This window comes from Dermacentor silvarum, chromosome 1 (genome assembly GCF_013339745.2).
Source record: "Dermacentor silvarum isolate Dsil-2018 chromosome 1, BIME_Dsil_1.4, whole genome shotgun sequence".
Taxonomy (NCBI): Eukaryota; Metazoa; Arthropoda; class Arachnida; order Ixodida; family Ixodidae; genus Dermacentor; species Dermacentor silvarum.
The window spans coordinates 224,509,634-224,533,308 of NC_051154.1; the positions used below are offsets into that span (position 1 = coordinate 224,509,634).

At 43.0% G+C, this 23,675-nt stretch overlaps 1 protein-coding gene across 1 annotated transcript in view; it reads right to left on the reverse strand.

The window, feature by feature from the left end:
* Positions 1-4,095: 4,095 nt before the first annotated feature.
* Positions 4,096-23,675, reverse strand: part of LOC119436834 (uncharacterized) — a 109,927-nt gene continuing 90,347 nt past the window's right edge. Inside the window, exons 13-16 of the mRNA XM_049660007.1 lie at positions 20,863-21,229; positions 13,527-13,695; positions 5,735-5,791; positions 4,096-4,362 (exon numbers count right to left, since the gene is read on the reverse strand). Coding sequence (XP_049515964.1) covers positions 4,198-4,362; positions 5,735-5,791; positions 13,527-13,695; positions 20,863-21,229 — 758 coding nt within the window. The 3' untranslated portion in view covers positions 4,096-4,197. The remainder of the gene's footprint in view (positions 4,363-5,734; positions 5,792-13,526; positions 13,696-20,862; positions 21,230-23,675) is intronic.

Consider the following 23,675-nt stretch of genomic DNA (forward strand, 5'->3'; position numbering starts at 1 on the left):
TGCATGGTTTTTGCGAAATGTGTCTCAGTTGTGACCATATTTAGAAGAAGCTACCGCATTTACTGCATTGCGGCTTGCTCTGTAGCTTTAGGACATATTTATCTATTTCCTAGACGCAGCAAAATAATGTTGAATTTTTACTTTTTGGATAATTTGCTTTTGAAGATTGCCAAATATCGCAACTTCTGTTGTAAACAGCCCGGCCAGAATTCTAAATATTGCTTATTTTTCGGTCGCATTATTAGGAAAGCCAAGTAAGGTACATAAATAAAATTTTGCATCCCAATTGGAAATTGCTTGATCTCTAATTTGTCCAAAATTTAGCTTCCTTGAGCGTTTAGTTGCCGGGCTGTTTGCAACAGAAGTTGCGATATTTTGGCAAACTTCAAAAGCAAATTATCCAAAAAGTAAAAATTTAACATTGTTTTGCTGCGTCTAGGAAATAAATATGTCCTAAAGCTACAGAGCAAGCTGCAATGCAGTAAATGCGCTAATTTCTTCTAAATATGGTCACACCTGAGACACAGTTCGCAAAAACCATGCATCTCATGCTTGTTCTTGAACATTTATTTCTAAATCACATTAATCAATTTCATAATATTATCTATAGTTAGAATATACAAGAATTAAGCTTTTTTATGGATTATACCACAACTTTATATCCTAAGTAGAAGAGCCACCGCGGTTGCTCCAAATGTACTCAAAACGGGGGGCTGGTGCTGCCGGACCGCCACCTTAAACGTTATCGCTCGGCGCAGGAAGCGCCTGCATGTATCGGAATTTTCTCGAACGTTATCGATGCTTCTATCCGTTGTCAGTTGTCACCGACGCTTATGTAATCTGATTGTATGAGCGACGCCAATTGTCTAGTACCTTCTGGAAGACACGCGGGTACCAGAGATTGCTCTGGAACCTTCGATGACTCATGTATAAAAGCCGACGCGCTTCGCCGCTGATCAGATTTCGACGATCGCCGATTGTGTTCGCCGCTATCGTTGTGCTTCGAGTGAAACTTGCTTTTGTGGGCACAGGCTCGCCCAATAAAAAGTCCGTTTCGTCATTCACAGTTTTGCGACTGTTTTCTTCATCGTAACTACTACGTGACAACTACTACGGAATTTTTAAAAATCGCCTGTGGCAGGTAGCATAATTCTTATCGTTGAGCGGTGGACATTAGTAGCACGAGCAATCGAAATACATATTCAACCAATTAACAAAAATTGACTAATGAACTTCTTGGTTAATTACTTTATGACACATATCGCAATTTACGAATTGTAGCCGGTGAGTTTGCAAGACGCATCTACTTGAAATGAATTTCCAGGATGACACCAGTTTCGAGATACTATTTCTCAAAGTGTGGGACGAAATACATGGACGTTACAGTTACTTTTGTGCTTCAATGCATTTTGGTAAAAAATTAAGTGGAACAACAGTGCATTTTTACGGCGAGTATGATGGCGCATATCTCCAAACTGGTGTCATTCTGGAAATTCATTGCAAGTGGATACGCCTGACAAGATCACCGGCTACAATTCGTAAATTGTTATATGTGTCGTAAATTAATTAACTAAGAAGTTAATCAGTGATTTTTTGTTAATTAGTTGAATATGTGTTTCGATTTCTCGTGCGAATTTGCGCCTCATCGAATAACCCAGCTCAATGATAAAATTATGCTACCTGCCACAGGCGATTTCTAAAAATTCCGTAAAACTTAAAAATGAACACCCTGTATGTTAAAAATGGCGCTTACTGAGGAGGGTGGGCATGGAGGAAGGAATAATTAGAAGAGAACATCGCAGCACGACTGACATCAAGAAGTAATGGTGCAACACGTGATCACCACATCAGAGCGCGCGGTAGGTTTAATGCTGCCGGGTGCAGGGCAGCAGCGCAGCTGAACGGGTGCGCACTGATTTGAAACTGCTGCGAACCTAACATTATCGGCCAATACGTTGTCACTCAGGGTCACGTGTTGACCCTACTGCGAAGTAAAAAGCGAAGGAAGTCGCTTGACGGTGAGTTCGCTTGCCAAGACTGGCTGCCTCACGTAATGCTCTCGCCTAGTTTATTTCTTCCTCCACGGGGGCGGCCTCTCTCCGGGCCCCAGGCAGCCTGTGTGACGTGCGCGTAAAGCGGGGAAGCGCTTGGCCAGCTCGACATGACTCGGGAAAACAGTCGACAGTCGCTCTCGGTCTTCACAGCCGCGCGGTCATTGCTCGTACTCCGCATTCTACAGTACGATTTCAAAATTTTCACGCCACTTTAGTCACTGTCTGGAAAACGATTAATCGAACTGCTTTGATCGATTAAACCGATTAAATTAAAGGTACACATCGATGACGATTAATCGTTTTGCGGCGTACTTTTAGTCGATTAATCGATTAATCGTTCATCGATATTACCATCCCTAGGGGTTTCACACACCAAAACCACGATCTGATTATGAGACAAACCTGGTGCTCTTTAATACAAACCCAATGTATGGCACACAGCCATTCTTGCATTTCACCACCATCAAAATGCAGCCTGCCTTCGGACAGGAATCATGCTTGTGATGTCATGTTTAGCAGCGCAACGCCATAGCCACTAAGTGACTATGGCAGATCTGGAGAGACTTCAAGCACCTGTACTATAGCTGATATTCTGTTTCTTGCAGCTGTGTTCTTAGCAACATGCATAAATATTTGGCAGTGTGAAAACAAAATTGTAACTCTAGAAAAGCGGAACTATATCTAATTGTGTACTACAGGGTCTATAAGTCTACACATAACTTCATAGTGGCTACCCAAAAAATGAAATTTCACTGAGACACAAGATTACTCAGGTGTGCGAATGTGAAAGCATTATAGTCCTTTGGTGAAATCTTTTTTCCGAGCGTTCCTTGTCCGCGCAAGCGCTCACTGCATTCTAACTGCACCTCAGAAACTCCAAATTAAAACGTGCCAAGCATCTCAACGCGAGGAGTTTACAACTCAAAGGATCGCTCCGCAGCGTTTAAATGGACATTAATGCTTTTTATTTTTTATACACTCATGACGTGGCACCAGCTCCTCCTCATTGCCTGCGCCGTCACATGCACAATGACACACGTACTAGGCACACCTTTAGTCAATCGCAACTGTGAAGCCACCAGGGTGTCGGGGAAGTGTGCACCCTGGAGGCCCGGGTTCGATTCCCACACAGACCAAAATCTACCAAATTTTCAATGCTACTCATTTATTAGCTCCGAGCATTTCTGACATGTTATTACTCTTTGAGCCGTCGACCATTTTTGGTGCCATTCGCTCGGTAGCAACGCCGAGGCCACTGGATTTTCACTAATAGGGCATATAATGCTTTCGCATTAAAAACGCAGTTTTTGGAAACTTAAATTTCATTTCTTCCTGCTTTTAGAAAGCAGTTGAGACACTGAGTGCACAAACCTCTGCCACATTAACACACAAAATTATTTTAGAACCCAGCTGTTTTACACCTAATCCCATGTAATATTTTACTATGATAGCAGTGTACAAAAAATGTCCCAGTTTCGCCCAAAAGGTGAAGCATCAATTGTGATAGCAAATTAGTAGAGAGCTATATGGAGTAAAGATAGTAGTTTTATCGGCTGCATAAACTTGGACACATTTGCTTACTAATTGAATTAGCAATCACGGTGTCGGCGTGCACAAGCAAAGATGAATAGACCACACTCGATGACCGTGGACAACCATTGTTAAAACGCTGGCGTGAGCAAGCGCGGCGGCAGCAGCTAGCGAAGGGTCGTGCGGTCTATTGCTTCAATGGAAAGTGAAGCGGCGAAAGCACAGCACGTCCAAAGGTAAAAGCCGTGTGGAGATAACTTTCTAGGTACGGTGCGCACGCCCACCCGTAGCCGCGCGAAGTACAAGTAGGCAGTTGCTGGCAGAGTAGAAGCCGCACCTCCTCCCTCCAGCGTTGCCTCCCTGCTTTCCTCCTTTCGCGTGGGAGATTGAGTCGCCAGTTCCCCTTGCACCCGGTCGCAAGATACGCATTTAGAGCCGTAGCTAAGCGTCGCCTCCCCTCCCTGTTGCATGATGAAATGAACAGACAAAATGGGCAAGAATATGTGCATGCAATACGAGCACATTTTATTGCAAGCACCAACTGCTCAGCTCCAGCTCATGTACAAGGTGTGACATATTCCTTGCTGCTTCCTTCTTTTGTCGCCCATATCCATCATGCCCAAATCCATAGTGCCAAATTTGGCACAGTATGCAGACTGATCATCATGTCTCCGTCAGGAATAGGTCTCATTGACACCACGTGTCTGAAGTCAATAATAAGGTCCCGGATGTTGTTGTAGCCGTAGTCCCCAGGACATAGCTCAGTGCCGATCACTTCCTGCACCACAATATAAGAATAACAACATAGTGTGTGACATACCAGTAAAAATAAAGCTCTTTACCAATTATTGCATTTTATACCAAGGAATTCTTATTACTAGGGATCAGACTTTACTAAACCCTTTTTGAGCATAAATTGATGCCTGGTGCTTCATGTGTCGAATGAACCTTAACTATTAGAAATATGTTGTGATGACTGTCAACTGGAAAAGCTTATATCATTCTCGTACTACATGAACTTCTCTCCATAATGATAACAACTAGTTGAAAATTTAGGTACTGTTTTCTTCAACTTTAGATGCAATGACCACCTTGAACATACCGAAAGGCACCGAGAAAGTAGGGGTACTTGAGGTAGTCCCCTAAACAAGTCAACACAAAAAATAAAATCCTTGCTTCTAAAACATTAAGCCACTATTATTGGAATATGCTGCTGCCGTATGAAATCCTTACACAAAAAGCAACATCTCTAGACCTGAAGATGTACAAAGGACCTTGGGTTCATATACAGTCAAACCTCATTTTCACAAAGCCACATTCGACGCTAAGATACCTTTGTTGTATCTGATATATGCTGTAAGCATATACAGTTAAACCTTGATATAATGATTACCGATTTAACAAATTAGTTCATTATATCCGAGAAGTATAAAATTTGGTTGGTAACGTTTTAACTATGGGTTATTCTCCTGGTATAATGAAACCAAAAATGTGGAATCAGACATGGTATCAGCTATAGTGAAGTAAATTCCGATTTCCACTTCCCTCAAAATACGTACTCTAGTAGCAAAAATGTATAATACAGTCACAAACTGATTTTTCAGACCTGTGCGATTCCTGTAGCACAACAACCAACCCTTAGCACCAATGTATCATGGCAATAATTGAAATTTTGGTGCTGCACAATCAGCCATGAACCGCGCTGAGATACCGAATAAATGGCGGCCATGAAAAATGTTGCCACCATGTCGACTGGCATGAAACCGCAACTATTATGGCAGACTCGTACCTGCCAAGTTCGAAAAACACTCAATCCTGGAGATCTTCCGACCGGGGGGGGGGGGGATGGGGGGGGGTTTCATTGAACATTATTTTTGTTGAGGATGTTTTTTCAATATGCACTGCTTGCTTGTTGCTTTTATCTTTGTGCTCTGCTGTAATGAAGTAAATAAAATAAAAATCTGAGAACGGCAATAAGTCCAAAATTTTATTATGTAATATGTAGAGCCTGCATAAAACCACAGAAAGAAGAAGAAGAGCCTGCATAGGCCAGGCAACTTGAGGGCACATCAACTTAACAACAAATGGTGAAAGTGCAATGCAAGTTTGAGTTCTAGCATCCACTATGAATTAAGTAACTAACTCCTCACCTTGTACACCTCTGAAAACCATGATAGCCGTACACCCTCAGGATGCTGCCCCGCCACCTGCGAGGAGAGCCACATACAGTGGTGGCAGATAGCTTGACTTCAGAGAACAGTTAGATATGCATGAAATATATCACCAAAAGCAGCAAACCAGAGACTACGAGAGAGAATCAAAGGTATTGTCCATACAATTGCTTAAACCCGCCTACACCCTACAGCCAAATGCACTGTACAGCCAAAACAAATACAGTAATCCCTCGTTAACTCGAACTCTGACATCTCGAATCATCGGATAAGTGGAATTTTTTTCCCTGGCATAGTGTCAACTGCATGTGTTTTTCACCCCTAATCTCAAAACGCCACTGCGCCAAACTCCAAATACCTCGAAACTTAGACTGCGAAAATGCTGAAAAAAAGATAGTACCAAAACTTTTTTTTATTCTCTTCGGGATTTAAGAGTTTTACGTCCACATGCTAGAGTGCAAAATGGCACAAAAAAATCGAAAAGTCATCTTTATCATCAATAACTGCTCTGGGCACAGCAAAATTGAAAACCTGCAGGCTATCGCACTTGAGTTTCTCTCAGCTAACATGATGTCCCTCCTGCAACCAATGGACCAAGGTGTCATCGAGATAACCCACAAGCTGTACAGAAAAAACCTTCTACAGCGGATCTTGTTGTCCTATGAGAACGGGAAGGGCTATGAAATTGATCTACTTGGTGCAGTCCACCTTCTCACGGGCGCCTGGAAACACATGCTGCAGTTGTTGATTGCTAACTGTTTTGCTGATGCCGAATTTTGTCGGGAGGCAGTTCAACCACAACCGGAGATGGAGGACTTCAGTGGCTGCGACCAACTTTGTGAAGAAGGGTGCCAACTTACAGGCTCTGCAAGTGATGGCGGTGATGGGTCGGATTTCGGCTTTGATGAGTACGCTCTGTACGAGCGAGATGTCCCTTCTTTCTGAGGTTTTACGTGCGAAAACCAGTTCTGATTATGAGGCACGACGTAATGGAGCGCTCCGGATTAATTCTGACCACCTGGGGTTCTTTAAAGGGCAACTTCGACGATTTTTTTATGTCAACAGATGTCGATGAAATTCACTGGGTATGTTCCTCTGAACACTTCCGACACGTCCTAAAAAAATCAGGCTTGAGAGTTGCATACATTTTTTACAAATGAATTTTATTAATTGCCTCGGAGACCCTATCTTACCTCCTCTTCAGTTACAGGCCACATTGTGTATGACGTCAGGAGTGTGCCACACAGAGCATGCTGGGATCATGCAGACGACAGCGATGAGAGTTACATCCTACTACAGTCTCCCTCGCCATATGCAAACACAGTTTGTGCGGATGCCGATCGCGTTCAGCCGAGGTTAAGCCTATCACAGTGGCCGAGTTCATGCGTCTACTGCTGGCGGACCTGAGTGACTGATATGAAGCTAATTAAGCCATTAGGATGAGGAAAGCTGCATCTGTAGTTCAGTTTTGACCATATGGATTTGAAATAAACCATTCCTTATTTCGTACAGAGCAAACGCAAAAAGATAGAAGCGACGACACGACGCGCAATCAACATTCGTATACGTTGCCGTTCTTGAATGCAGCCAGTCACACTCGCCGGCGCTTCCCTAAATGAAATGTGACTATGCACATCCATGGGTGTATTTTTACCTATTGTTATGCTGACTCATTATATAGCTTATGAGGTGCACTGTTTGCCTCGTATCCAAAATGGACAGCAAGCGGAGGCCCCTTTGATACAGCATGCGTGAACAACCGTCTCGTTCAGCTGCCAACGATGTCAAACTTCATGGCATCGGCGTTTCCGCAAGAAAACTATGTATTCTCTAAATGAACGATCATACGCACAATCTCCTATTCTATGTATACTTTACAGAACACTAATTGTGAGCATGAAGAGAATACGAAGAATGATAACGCTCTCCTACTACAGTCTCCCGCTCGCTGTTTTCGAAGGTGTGTGGTCGCTCATATCAGCGTGACCCAGAGTGATATAATGGTGCTTACATGAGCAAAATCTGCGTGTTTTGATATGTTCTGACATTAATTGATGTCACCGATGAGTGCCTATCTCAAGCGAACGACGAGTGGTCGTTGTACCTGCCGATGTAAACAAATGCACCGGTCGGTGCTTTGGACTGTCAGCGATGTTCTTGCGGGATACAAATGCGGAAAGTCGTGCTCCACATCTTACAGTCAGCATGTGAAGCGGTTCCCTGAGAAGGGGTAAAACACCTAAAATAGCAAGCAGCACGTATAACAATCAGTGGTTAGGGCTACCTTTGGTCTTCATGTTGCAGTGCAATATGTTGCGCATGGGCGCTGGCTCTAGTGGTAGTGGGTCGGATGCGGACGGCGATTCATGGCTATTGAATTCATCTGAATCATAACTGTCACTGTTTGACAGATCCAAATAGGTGGTGCAGCTTACAATGTCACCCGAAGGTCTGGCGCGGTCATGAATAAGCTGAGCGTCTGCTCTTCGCCGGTTTCGTTCGCTCCGCGGACGAGGCCGGCATGCGTTGCCGCCTTCTCCGCTGGAGGTACACTCGTGACGTCACACGCAGAGGTTCGCTCGGCTGCTTGGTCAGGTTTCGGTTTCGTTTTGGCACTTTTTTGCTTATTTAAAATTATTTTCGAATTTGCGGAACAATTCTATCAGGCGCGTCACAGGAGGGTCTCGGGAACCTAAATATTTTATTAGCTTGATATGGTCAAAAAATCGCCGGAGTTGCCTTTTAACGTGCACTACAATGCAAGCACACGGGCATTTTTGCATTTCCCCTCCATCGAATTGTGGCCGCGGCGGTCGCATTTCGATCCTGCGAAGTTGTGCTTAGCAGCACCACGCCTTAGCTAACTAAGGCACCACGGTGGGGCCAAGATGTCCCTGTGACTGACTGGGGAAAAGACAAATGGTGAAATTGCGGAAACCACAGTTAACAGTGAGGATATGGATGAACAAAATGAGGAGCCACGAGACTCCCCGACATCAGCCAAAACAAGGAATTCGTTGCGGCTGCTTAGGAACAAAGTCGAGTGCAGTGGTGGTGACGAACAACTGATAAGGTGTGTCGGGCAGCATGAGAACTCTTTTCTCGCACTGAGTGCAGCCACCAAGCAGACCAGCATTACAAGTTTCTTTTGTGGAACATAAATGGTTTGAGAATCAATGGCGTCAACCTGAATTATTGAAATATCATTGCACCTGTGCCAAACGTCCATTTACACATATACTATGTGCGAGGTTCGCTGATGCCTATATGACCGACATGCGAGTTCCTGGGTCGCACATAATATCGCAAAAATGATATACGGTACTAAAAGTACCGCTCCTGGTACATTAAGCTTTTGTGAGGAAGTCGGCGGTTACCGGCACTTATTGGAAAGGAGTCATGTTGGCTTTACGCGGTGGTTATGCTTATAATTTTGTGAATTCGGCTATCTCGAAACTCTGCTTATCTTGAAATTTTTTACTAGTTTTTACTACTTCGACTTAACGGGGTGGGGTATTGCTGTAATGGAAAATTGCTCTTTTGACACAGCATGACCACTTCATATGTTTTTATGGCACTTCAAAGAGAATGGAGGAGCTGGTAAAGTATAATAGCTTGAAAACACCAAATATGAATAAAGGCAGCACTGTTTTACCTTGAGTATGGTTTATGTGAAATTTTGTGAAATGCAGTCATCAAGGCTTCAAAAAAAAAAAAAAGGAAATGCAGATTGAAACCTGCAGGAAGTGTCACTGGACAGGGTGTCTGCTCTTTACGGCAAGTCACTGCGAATTTTGAGTAGACAAGATCCCAGAGAAAAAAATCTGAGCATGCATAGCGAGACCTGCGTGAGCCCAGAATGTTCTAAACATTTCTCACACAAGCAGTAGCTTGTGCTACGTGCACAGTTCAGGTTTATACATGCTGAGCATTGGGAGCCATTGAGGGCTACAACACAATGGAACAAAGAGAATAATTAAAATGACGAAGATAGGTTAGAATGCCGCCCTCTTTAGTTGCAGAATCTGGAAGCACAAGAGATTCTGTGAACAGAGTGCAGGGCCAGACGCAGTACATATGCATACGCTTTACAGTGCCAAAGCTGTATCAATGGGCAAGGGCTCAGATTATTGCAATGAATCTCTTGTGCACTGTACACATGAGGGCACTGCACACACGAGCTAACATTGTGTGACAGCGCCATTTATTGCTTGCTTTTCTGCCTGTCTTACGTTTTGCTGTGGCCAATGGGCAGTAATACCAGTTATACTGCTGGTTTTAAGTCAAAGGCTATGCGGTATGCTGTGGAGCATGGGGATCATGCTGCCGTGAGGCATTTTGGCGTTGACAGTCTGCAAGTGCTACTGGTTGAAGCAGCACAACAAGCTGCTTGCTACAAATCAGGTCACACCTTCCAGTGGCCCAATACCAAAAAGCTGTCACTTTTTGCAAATTATGGACGTGTATACCATGTAAACCGGAATACAAGTCAAGATATTTTCTTGAAAAAAGCAGGCTAAAGTGACCCTCTGTCTTATATAGCAGTCTTTAGCCGAATGTATGCCATCTGGCAACCTAGGGCATGCATGTTGGCAAATGCATAGTCTAAGCAATATCCACATCCAAATGTGATTGCTGGCATTTTCTTTTTGTTGTCACTGAGTCTCTTTGTGGGTGCTCTTCCAATCGACTTCGAGTGTGATTTGTTCTTTGTCTGGTGAGCAATGAGTAATGCAGAGACAGTTTTCAGTGGCGTTCAAGATAAAGGTTATGGACTACACCGAAGCAAATGGAAACATGGTTGCTCAAAGGAGTTGAGGCACCTAATTTTGAGGTTATAAAAAGCCTGCTGTAGGCTTCCTCTGTATGCAAGGACACTCAACATGAAATGGTGGGCACAAACACTTAAAATATATTTCAATTCGCTTCCAAAGAGTGCCTAAATGCTCCTTCTCACGATCAAGACCCATTCCTAGCACATTTGACACTGAAGTCACTGTGTTGGAAGCGTAACGAAAGTTTTAGTGACATCATACCACCTTAGAGTGATGTACAATGAGCGGTGACCCACAGCACTGGGCAAGCCTAGAGTTCCTCGAGTTTAGAGTGCAGTGAGCCGCATCGGATGCAGACGTAGAGTCGGAATCGAAGCTGCCACAGCTAGCCATGACAACTGTTGGCGTGGTTTTGTTTGCCTGCGCTGGTACAGAACGTGTGTGCGAGAGCAGACAATGCAGCAATGCGTGCGTCACAGCTTAGTGGGCCGACGTGACCAAGCTTAGACAGTGACGTCACTGTCCATTTCGGCGACCAGAAACCGAAATTGAAAATCGTTTACATAAATAATGCGATATAAATCATTTACCGAGAATATATCAATCTTCGAGTGTGTATCAAGCTTCATGGAGTAATAAGAAACGTTTGAAACAAAGAACATGGAAGCCGCAAATTTTATGTCTCAACCCCTTTAACACCAGTTTGGAGTTTCTGAAAAAGAGTGCAATATTGGTGAGCACAAAAAGGAAAACTGTTAGTGTACAACCCACGTAAAACATCATTTTGTGGGCGTTGTGCAGTGCATCCACATTTTGAGGACGCATTTGCACACTTTGTGTGGGAGCTTTGTACACGCTCGCTGCCGGTGACAGTGCTTCTGTAAATATAGACGCATATGTTTTTCATTTCTTATTCAACGGGGGGGGGAGGGGTTTACTTCAAGGTAAGGGGTCAACCTATACTCCCGTTTATGCAGTACTTACTGCAAAGCTACGTTATCCAACACTTTTGTAGTCATTAGTGTCTTATGAATTTTTGCTCTTTTGAAAATGTTCCCATAAAATGATCCCCACAAATTAAATGCACTTCTCAAATTTAGTTTGGTTTTGTGGGGGGGAAAAAAAAAAGAAGTGCTTTCACTGTGCGAGTAGATATGGTATATGTGATGTGAAGCAGCCCGTGACATTGTCACTGCTGGTGAAGAGCATGGGTCCTCCTAAAAGAAAAGCATGGGCTTTCGTTTACGTTTATAACTGTTTTCGAAGCACACATTGGTGCAATCATTGCTGCATCAACTACATACTGTTGGAGTTGGGGTCGTGGCCTCGCCAGCAGTTGTAAGAGTTGGAGTCGGGCATATCTAAAGTGGTAGCTGGCCCATGCCATCGTCCGACTCATCCACGCTGGCGCTGAAGACGTTGTTGAAGGGAGGAACAGGTTCCCATCGAGAATGAAGAGTACTGGGTTTATTTACATTATTTACAAGAAAAGTAGGAGTACGAGAAGTTACACCTCAGTCTAACATGACTGGATCGAAGCATACTAGATCGAAGCACTGCCTACATCTCTGGGCAGATGGGAGAACACTCTCGATGGCCCGCCAAAGTCTCGCTTAAAATCCCCCTGTCCAAGCTGCGGTCCCACCATCCTCCAATCGGAGTGTCGAGAGTCACCGATGGTCTGCGTTGAGGGCGAGGGTACGCATAATCCCCCGGCGCCTTCGTTGCCCGACCACATTCGGAGAAGTGCCCTCGGGCACACACTGCTCACTTCCCCACATAAAGGAGGGGACACTCAAAGACAGGTGGCTTTGCACCTGACTTGAACTGACGCATCTGTTGTTCCTGGAATGGCCAGCCAACGACGGGTGTGTTTGGAGAACGGCCTTGGCGACCAGCTGGTCTGTCGAGCGGCCGTTAGAACGCGTCGTAGTAGCGGCCCTTTTCCAAGAGTCTCCTCTTCCTATAGTGTCGAGACTCGTACTCTTTGAAAGGTGTAGAGACGTGATGTCGCCGCTGATCTTTCCCGGCGGGACGGCTTTTCAGCCTCCCGAAGCGATTCATCGCAGGTAAACAGGAGATACTTCCAAGATCGCTGCCCCCGCTGGTCGCCGAACGTAACAATACCACACTTGCCTGTTCAGAATGGCCAGACATGGCACAAAGCCCTGTAATGTGCACCCGTAGTGCACCTGCACCAAAGCAGACCGAATGCTTTCATTCTACTCTCCTCAGCGTATGATCGCCACAGAAAGGAATCAAACCTCTAATATTGTGCCAAATGGGAGAACACAAACTGCCAAGCACTGCTGCTGGCACACTACACATAGCCCTTAACACCAAAACCTCATTGGTACCAGGCTGTCAAATAAGCATGTATTGTGAAAGAGAATATGTTCCCATTTATAAAAATTGTTTTATGCATGCCCGACATTACACTACAAGCAATGAACACATTTCAGAGACCATTTGGAATTTTTTCAGTATTTGGAAGAATCGATGAACATGCCACAGATTTTGACTGAATGCAATTATCCTGGCACAAGTCAAACCAGCTTAGATGCCAATGCACTGAAGAAGTTTTAAATGTATCCAGACAAGTCGCGCCTCCAAATTTAAGTGATGGGCACAGAAAAAAGAGGACAAACAGGTCAAGAGCTACCTTTTCTCATTTTATATCACTGAACTAAACAAGCAACAAATGCACTTTTGGCCACTTAAAATGAAAGCTCAATCAACTTAAGAATATCCTACAGTGCAATGCGTCCGAAAGCAACATGTAGCAGTGAAAGTCGTAGGACCAGGGCAGGGAAGGTATTGAGTAGATAACTATGCTCATAAATGCTTTTTACAGGTTCAGCAAAATTCTTTCATAATTTCTACAGAGCAGATCTAAATGCAATAAAGTACATACCTCTCGCAAAGTTCATTTATTTATGAATGGAAACATGATATTATAGCTCATACATTCGGTCATCCACAAGTGCACTGCTCACCATTTGAATATTTGTCTCGAGCTGAGGATTCATGACGCACAAGGCCTCCCACCGATCAGGATCACTCCGAGTAATCGTTATTCTCCGCCATAGCATATCAGAGTCAAACTTAGTTGGGCAGGGTGGCGCCTCCTCACACTCCAAAGGCAGCTCTGGTAGCGGGCTTAACCTGCAAGCGGTAGGTAAAGTTCATTTTGAAGCTGTCCGGCTACAACAATTCCTCTGAAGTGAACGCATTTGAGATATCTGTTTATTCCAGACACATGCGTGATCAAATATAAAGAAAATGCTGAACAACTTAATGCTTGCCCCTCTCTAAAAAAATACATCAAGATAATGAACAGGCTCTTAAGGCATGTATATCGTCCGACGCAGCATGAGCGTATGCACACGCTGCGTCACGTTGGCGAGAACAACAACGCGCAAGCGGCATAGCGTGACTGGCCACAAACGATGCTCGCCACGCGCCGATAGCGTACAACTATAAACGCACCTTTACAGTTAGCATGCACGAACGGGGGTTCATTCTGCGGTGCACACTGTTGTTCACATAGCTGCTGCAGCACTGTAATCTAAGATCAGGTCTGAACAGTAACTTGCTTTGCCTAAATTACTGTATCCTAAATACTTGGTATCTGAAAACCATTGTGAGCTAGAGCCTGCTAAATTAAATACCTACCAGCAGGAAGATAGCTCATTTAGTATAAAACTTTTATATTACTTCTAATCAAAAGCAAGAATGCTTCAACGAAAAATGAGCTCCAAGTGCCCTTTATTAATTTTAGTATACAAGATTTTGTATTTTTTTCCTTCTCCCACACATTTCAAAGCATATTTCGAAAGGTGCTTGCAAAATTCAGTGTAAAGAAATTGAATTGAAATTTCTAGACTGTTCTGTCTGATTACGCACGACACAGTTACAAATAAAGCCAAGTGATCCCTCTTCTATAATATGGAGATCATGCAGTGATACTTATACAATGGCAAATCACATGCTGTTTTCTAGCATTTCTTATGATTCAGCATGCTGCTAAGATGTTCTGGAGTTGCATAGAGTTTCTGAATAAATAAATAAAAAAAAACTGGCTTCCTTACTGGTAGTAGAGTATTTTATTTATTATCACAGCACACCAGGCCACAACAATTATTTTCTTCTGAAACAAGGAATAAAACACAGGACTCAACTTGGATTGCAACTAAAATATGTCTCTAACAGAATGCGAAAAAATATGTAGTGAACATCTTTGATCTGTCATTAAAAAATCTGCAGATAACAGCCAAGCAAGTTATCTTCTACACTCTTCCCTAGGTCAACAGTGACAACCATTTTCCCAAACCAAACATTACAGTTAATAGGAAATCCTTGCAGTCCCAACTAAACACAAGAGTGGCCACAAAAGCTACAAGTCTATAAACACATCTCTACTAAAAAGAAAAAGGAAAACTGCAAACTGCTTTGCCAGGTTCATTTATGTGGTTTATATTTTTAAATGATAATCAGCAGAGAAGAGGTTACTATTGTCCAACATCAGCCAAAGATACTCGTCATATTAACTGGGTTCGCACAGGTTTCAAGGACCTGTTCAAGGACCTTTCAAAAAATTTTAATATTTAATACAGTAGTTCACACACGTTACATTTTATTGGACAGAACAAAGGAAAGTGATTTCACTTAGTGCACGTACAGTTTCATTCGACTAGATGAAATTTTGAAGCTCAGGGCAGGTCTTTCAGTTTCTTTTCTATTTGTGTGTTAATGTTGCTGAGTTCTTCAGCCTTGCGGTCTTTCTTGCTCTTGCGGTCTTTCTCAATATGTTTAATTTCACCACGTGCGTAATGTCACCAGTTCTCTCAGCCTTTTCCGCATATCCATCTGCAGAGGCAACAACTGCCTCAAGCTTCTTTTTCTTCATCTGCAACCCTTCAACTTCTTCCATGATTGTGCGCCTTTTTGTCTGCTTTGAGTTTTCCTGGTACCGTTTTTCTGATTCCAAGTGTGCACCGTAATGCTGCCTCGCTGCGGACACGGCTATTCTGAGTTCTTTTGTTATAGGAACATTCAAAATTCCACCTGCCCTGTCCACTGCGTCACATATTATGCGCTGTGAAATGTATGACAAACCTTTCAGGTTCTCTACGGAGATCTGGCGTTACCGCGAGCACGCCATGGCTATGCTACAGGGTCCGATGTATCCGGCGCAACCCAAAGTTTGTAATCGTGGTTGCTGAGCTAGACTCTTTGGAATTTACATTTCCCAGGCTTTATTCTGAACTATGTGCACCACAACCGAAACGGGGGAAAAAGCACACACAGATAAACAAAGCACAATGTTGCCAACAGACAACGCTCAGGCTGTACAACAGATAATGCTCAGGCTGTACCTGTTTTTAGTGGGTTGCCAATAAATCCAGCCCAAGGCGAACCCCCCCCAAAAAGTGAAATAGTACTACCAAATTCAACTGTTCAGATTCATGTAAGTGCTTTTTCGTTACAAATAAGCATGATGGCACAACTTCTATTTTTTTTGAGGAGATCGAGATGCTATAGCCTCATTGTGGCCAGCAACTCATGGCTTTTGGCCAACCCTGAAGTCGAAGCAAGCCAGAGGGCAAAAAAAAAAATTGCGCGGCGGACGTGCACTCGCCTGTTCCTCACGCAGGAAGTTAGACTTCGCGGTCCCGGCGTTGCGGAAAGCAATGAAGCTTGCCAGCACCACCCTCAACCGCCATATAATGTGAGTCGCACAGTCGGACCCCATGAAAACCCCAAGAATTCAAGGGTTCTCAAGGACGCAAAAGAAATTCCAGGACTTCCAAGGCCTTGAAAACGCAACTTTCAATTTCAAGGGTTTTCAAGGGTTTCAAGGACCAGTACGCACCCTGTTATTAATGCAAATGCCCGACCAAAAACTTGCTTTTGGTCGGGCACTTCTAGAGCCTAGGGCTGGAAAATTAAGCCATGCTGGTTGACATGTGAATTAGCAAAACAAAATGGTGGCACGGCTTATTCACTTGATCTGGCTTTGTCTAGCTTCAAGGTGGCAATGGTGATGAAACAAGCCTGTCATGGGTGGCTGCGGGCACGCCACACTGCATCGTTTAGAAACACTCCCAAAAAATAGTATAAGCTGCAATTGTTTCCCGGTGGACAGTGTCTATAGTGTAGCCCCTAGTCAGAGTTTGTTTAATGTTCAATAATTTTCCCCAACCACAGTTTTCAAGGAGTTTAAAGCTCATTGAAAATAATTGTGCTGACCCTTGAATTTCTTTGGCAAATTTGAAGGGTTTTCAAGGATTTTAAGGAGGCGCCAAACCCTGAATTGTAGGAAGGTTTAAGAAGTTCCCTTTAAGTACCTTTTAAGTTCTTTACAGCAATTTAGCAGTTGACCCTGAAACCACATCCCAAGGCCGGGATAACGTAAAACTATTCCAATCTGTTTTTATTCCAAATCCACCATTTTGACCTATCATGGAGGGGTCACGGCAGATTTGTAATAAAACAGATTAGAATAGTTTTTCATTATCCTGGCCCATGGCTTGCTTGCTTGCGACTAGGTAACAAAGGCTTCACAATCCACTAAAATGCCGCATACAATGGGCTGTGTCAGATCATAAGAACTTTTCCAATCTGTCAATTTCATTCAGACATTTTTAAGTTTGACTTGCGTTCCTAGAGCAGTTCTGCATATTCTGCAAGAAAACAGTCCCATTGATGGTAACATTTAAATGGGCCCTGAGAGACATTTAACTGGGTACCGTGTCTATCAAAAAATATATTCTTGAAAAATGGCTAATATGAACTGAGGTTACATGTGCTCCTTCAAACAAGCATTAATACGTCTTTCTGTAGGCCCAATGTAAACATGGCCACACGTAAATGGTATACAGTGAAACCTCGTTCATACGATTCTGCGTAATACATTTTTCAGGATGTTTTTTTTTCTCGATAATACGATTTGGTTGGATAACATGTTGGATGATACGATTTCGGATGATACGCTTCATTTTCCGGTTCCGGTCAAGATCGTATCAACGAGGTTCCCCTCTACAACATTAGTTTGTGAATGTATGGTATCACAGCATTAGATTTCTGTATGTTTCTTCCGTAGCTACTTCTTTGTCTTGCGTCTTAAGCAGCTGTTGGGGGGGGGACACCTGAAACAGCCTTTGAATCAATCTTTGGAGCAAAAAAAATTTTGTTTATGAAGGAGAATATTTTGAATGTGGAGCAAATGAACGGAGAAAAGGAATATTTCTGGGGCTGCAAATTTTAATTTTGTAGCAGCTTACTTGTTGCAGATCGCTCAAAATTAGGAGCATATTAGTGAAGTAAGCAATCGCAAACTCCTGCAGCGTTTTAAAAAAAACTGCCTTCAATTTGTGATAGATCGAACTTCAGAGGGCACAAAAAACTGCTATGTTGTGCTTTAAGTTGTTATGGGACACACTGAAGTCCAATAATTCCAACTCCCATAATTTGAGCTATTAGATAACTCGAACTGCATTATGGGTGCAATCGCAGAAGCATACAATAAACTCTTTCCATACCGCGCCCATTGGGAATGGTTAGCCTTCTATCAATGGTTTGAAACACCACTTTCGAGACCTTCCGTGCTGCTCACAGACATACTGCGCTATCGGACGTGAAGGAGGAGAACTATATTTTAGTTTTCCAAGTAGTTTGCTTTTTTTCCCGCCAAACGGTGACTTTTAAACGCGTTCCCAAGTTTCGCGATCGTCAAAGCAGAACCAAAAATGTCCGGCTCCGAAAACGGCGCGGGCGCGCTTCGAGAGATCACAAATATCGCGATTCCGCTGCCTCTGTGGCTGGATCTTATAGATACATCGAATTGCAGCGAGTCAGAGGACGCTGACTTTTCTTTGAAAGCGATGACGCCAACCAGCCCGAAACATCGGCGGCCGCAGCCCGGCACGCCCAACTTTGCAGTTAATTTTTTGTAGCGGAATACCTGTTCAATTAAAAATTGATTTTTTCGGAGATAGTGCCTAATATACTGCAATACATTTTGTATATCATAATTTTCGTAACATTTTTTTCTTAGTAGATACAAGCGTCTTTACAAATTTTGTTCCATATTATCGCACAATCTTGATTTTACCAATTTGTATCTTTTTTGAGACATCTGTCGTTATTAAAACTTTTATGCGTGAAAAATGCATTCATTTTGCTTTCTGGTTATGTATTACATTAAATATTGAGTGCAGTAGTTCCTTCAGAAAAAAACATCTGCCGTAACATACAAAAAATGCCCATTTTTCCCATGGTAAGAAAAGAGTTAAATGAAGAATAATTCTCAGTATTTGAACAAATGAACATACAAAACGATTATGTTATGTAATATTCCCATTTTCTGCCGAATGCTTGTTGTGAAAATTTGTTCAAACAAAAACTGCATTGCATTCCTGTGGAACGCTATGGTGGTACTTTCTTTTTTTTTCTGTGCTATGCTCTCGGTACTGCAGCGCAGTGTTAGAATACACTTACAGTATTTCTGCACACTATGTAATGGCAGGGACTATGCGACACAGCAGCAAAACTCAAGCTTCGTTTGTGTTTACATGGTTAAAGCTAGAGCACAGCAAGCTACACACAGCATGTTTGCAGGATTGCCAGGTTGCTTCAGACAAGAATTTTTTATCGCAGCAACACTAAAACGCATTATTTAAGCTCAAAGCTGCCCTTGAATGAATAAAGATTGTAATTAATTGAGAGGCTCAAATCATTAGGTTGTTTTATTTCAGCTAATAATGGCGACTCTTTTCAGTTGTGGGTGTTCGGGCTAAGATGCCCGGACCCGGCACCAGCTAGCTAAAGTCTAAGGAGACGAGTAGCTCATTCCCACTCCACAGTGCACAAAAAGGGGTGCCCTGGTGGGCTCGCTGACTCACTGGGAAGGCAAAGAAGAGACAACTCTAGACATGGTTAAAACAAGGGGCAGTAGGGTGGCACAGCTCTTAATGTTATGGCGTTCTGCGTCTAGAGACAGCTGTCACACATGATGCTCACTAATACCCTATCTTAGCTTTCCTTTCGTAACAGCAAGTCAAAACACAAACGCCAACGCTTTACTTGCGAGGCGAAATAAACTCACCCACGTGGCATCACAACCACATATTAAAGGAAAACCTTAGGCTGCCGCATAACCACTTGGAAAAGAGTTATGCTATTATCATGATGCAGTTATAGTAATATAAAGTGTATGATGCGATAATGAGTGCTTGTTAACAATTCATATTTTTTACTGCCTAGTGATGTTCACGCCACCTCGCTCATGCTGCGTGGTATCACAGATTGAAGAGCAATCAACACATCACAGCAAGTCGCTAAAGCGCGGCATTCACGTATTACTGCAAATCCTTGATTTCTTGACGGTCACACATTGTGCACTAAACATGGGCAGTCATTGGCCTTGCTACACCGCAAGGCTAAATGCTTCAGTACATTCTCGAAAAATGCACACCAGTTTTTACGGCCATGCTACAACCGCGGAGGAAATGATCTTTAAAGATATGCAGGCCGTGCGTGCACATGTAAACACGTAGGGCATAGCAGACGACGTGCAGAGCAATCCGCACTATCCGTGCTTCAGCCGGTGCCCGCCAGGTGGCAACTCTGCTCGATCTAGCAGAAAATTGAGGTCACCACAAGGGATAGGCGCGTGCGTACAGACTGGTCAAGTTCAGATTATTTAGCGAAGGCCAATTTTAGGGTTAAAATAGCGAAAGTTTGGGCCCATAGAAATGTATGTGCACTGGCCGAGACCTTCAGTTAGGGTCTAATTAATAAAAAAATCAAATTAATCAAAGTCGAATTAACGGAAGTCGACTGAATATATGTATTCCAAGTTATTTTTTTAAAGGCATATTAACTTTGCATGATTTAGCAACCCATTTCCCAGTGCAAGCAGTTGAATAGACCGGTGATCTGAACATGGGCGTGGTCTTGATTTTAACTGACCAGACATGTCAAATCAAGTACAATGGCAATGTAAGTGCCAATGTCATCAAAAAGGCTGCTGTGGGTGCATTCATGACTTGCAGAGCAACCATGAAAGAAAAAACTTTTTTAAATGTTTAAAAAAAGTTCATGAAAGACTGCCACATTGTTTCATACATCCAATGCATTATGTTGAATTTATATTCCTTCTCACTATTTTAACACTGTTTAATAAGCACACATTTAATGTAAAATAAGGACGCTTTCAAGAATGTGGATACAGGCTTGCATTTTCTGCTTGTTTTAATGATTGTTTTATGATGCTATTGGGCCCTCCTCCACAAACACAACAGTGCTTATTCACAAGAGACTCCTCACCTGCTTTGGAATGGTTCGTTCTTTTGTCGATGTGTTCGTCTTGGCTGAATGCCTGCATGGACTGATGGTTCTGTGGGCTCAGTTTGGCATGATTCTGGCATTGGTGGCTTCATGCCTGCCGGCTGTATATCTGAGTGGAATGCGTGACCTGCAGGCCTGCTTCGCCCCGATTCCAGTATTTGTGGTGCCATGCCTGCAGGCTGAGTGTCGTGCTGGAGTGATCGCTCTGTAGGCCTCCTTTGCAAAGATTCCAGCCGTTGTGGCTCCACGCCTGTAGGGTGCATATCTGAACAGAGTGATTGCCCTGTAGAATTGCTTTGGTATGAATCCAGCATTCGTGGCTCCATATCTGCATGAAGTGGTAGCCCTGCAGAAAAAAACAAAAAACAAATACCATAAAAAAAGGGGCTCCTCAAACTGTCTCCCACTCGAATTACAGGTGACCAAGGCAACTATTGACACTGACCAAGGGTATCAGAGCAACCAACCAAATACACCATTAGAAGGAGCATGTAAAGTAACATTCGAACATTAAAAGGGCAATGAGTGGCACTAGGGGCACTACAAGCCATTTTAACACAGCCTGTTATAACACAGACTTCTGAATAACTTTAACAGCTCATTCGACTTCCTTAAACTCATTATATATTTGTATTATCGATTCTTGGCTGATTGGGTAGCTGCCACTAGGTATGGCCCTTTTGGGCCCCATTTGGCCATACCTCCAGAATGGGTATGTGTCTGTGTGACACAAAACGTATAGAAAAGACACTGCTTTCTGTAGATGAAAATCAGATAAAATTTTTTCGCATTTGTTAGCTCCAGGTTGGTGTAGGGCATTTATTTTTGCTTGACTGGACCCGTGGATCATCCTTGGTCAAAAAACCCTTTGCCATAATCACCATAAGCATGTTGTGATATGCTTTTTATTATTTTCTCATAACACAATTTCTAATGGTGCTACAGTTTTGAGGGGACAATATCTTTGCTTCTACTTATCATATCACAACAATTCTTTTTGACATGGAACATCTTTAAAATCAGTCAGAGATTGCTTGCTAAAACCGCATGTAACTAAAACACGTTATAGTATTATAGTTTAACGCATGATGTATGAAAGACCAAATACAACACGCGTGTAGCAATATCTTTGCAAGCTGTTAAACCCACGTGCTTTACTTTAGTATCATTGCTGGAGAATAAAAGCCATTACTCGATCATGCATGTGTTGCATGCACAGATTGTCACGCCACACATGACGCGATCGGAGCTAAATTTATCCTCTTGCTCAGCGTTCCGGGAGGCATAGCAAGCTCGGCACTACGATCCGAGAGAGAGTTGTTGCATTTGAGAGAGCTCACTCTGCCATAGTAGGTATAATCCATCAAACTCAGACCTGTGCTCATGAGGAGTTGGAAGGCTTACAAGTGTGCAATTGGTCGCGAAAATTTGATGGTTGCTCAGCTATGGCACCCCCGCATTCAACACGTAGGGTCCAGAAATGATGTGAAGGGACTCGGGCAGCAAGACAGAGGGATATCCGACCCCTCTGACCATAGTGAAATGTGTTAATCTCCATAGCAAGAACAAGTGCAGAAGATTGAGGCAAGCGAAAGAGATCAAAGTTTGGCAGGCCCCCAAGTGTGGCGGGCTTAAGTGGCACAGGGCTGTCTCAGGTGGCACCAGAAGGGGGGGGATCATTTCTTTACCCTAATGTGAAAAGACCCTCCGAAAAACACAGGCACACCACAAATAAGTGAGCGAGCATGATTGCAAAATTAGTTATTTAAAACAGAAATTTGGGCTAGTTGGTTGTAACTGAACTGAAGGTTTAATGACACTAACTGGTATATATGTTCCTGCTAGTGTCATTGAACCTTCAGTTGATGTCTAGTGCCCGTCCAGTCTACTTGTCTCTTCTTTGTGTTCCCGTACATCAGCGCTTGTTACGATGTCTAAGTTCAGAGCGAAATTAGACCATAGCACCCCCAACAAGCTGTAATATAAGTTATGCATGCAAGCGTTCTAATGTGTTATTAAATGTGAATTGTGTCATTGGTTACCACATTTCTGTACCCTATAGTGCACATAAGCCATCTCAAGCATGCACAAGTTGTTTCGTTTCCCCATTACGGCTGCATCTCTGATACAGCCCACCCAATTTTTTTTGTCAGAAAGGCAGACAATGAGAGAATGAAGTAGGCTTAATATATTAACAAATACTATTACAGAATTTTCAAACAGTAACAATTTGTCCTGCGTGTTACTATGAGTTCCTACTGTAAAAAATTGTTGGCTTACCCGTAATCGAATTGTTGACGCAAGCATGAAATAGCTACCGGCAAAGCAGATTGGTGCCACGACACAGGCCTGAAAGCTTAAGGTAGGTCACCACTTTCAAAAACGCATTTCGTGAAAAAAAAAAAATTGGGGGGGATTTAGCATATTCAAGCTCCCCGTCTATTCAAGAATATTTAGCAAAAAGAATTATGTAGTTATCTTAGGCCTTTCAAAAGTTATGACCATTTTTCCAACCCCTCCTAGATGTATCCGAAACCGAAACTGAAGGTTTCAGATTCCACACCATCTGACATCTTGTCATAAATGTCTCTTCACATATATATTACGTAATGCTAATTTGTTTAAGTATGTTCTAATGCTTTTGGAAGCCCAGTGAACCACAAATATCCATTGGATGTACCACAAAAGACCAAATATCCAAGACATTTAACGACGTCCAGTTTACATCTATAGTATGTTCGACTGGTACGTGGCAGTCAAGGGTCATCCAGAGGACGTCGAATGTCCTTATG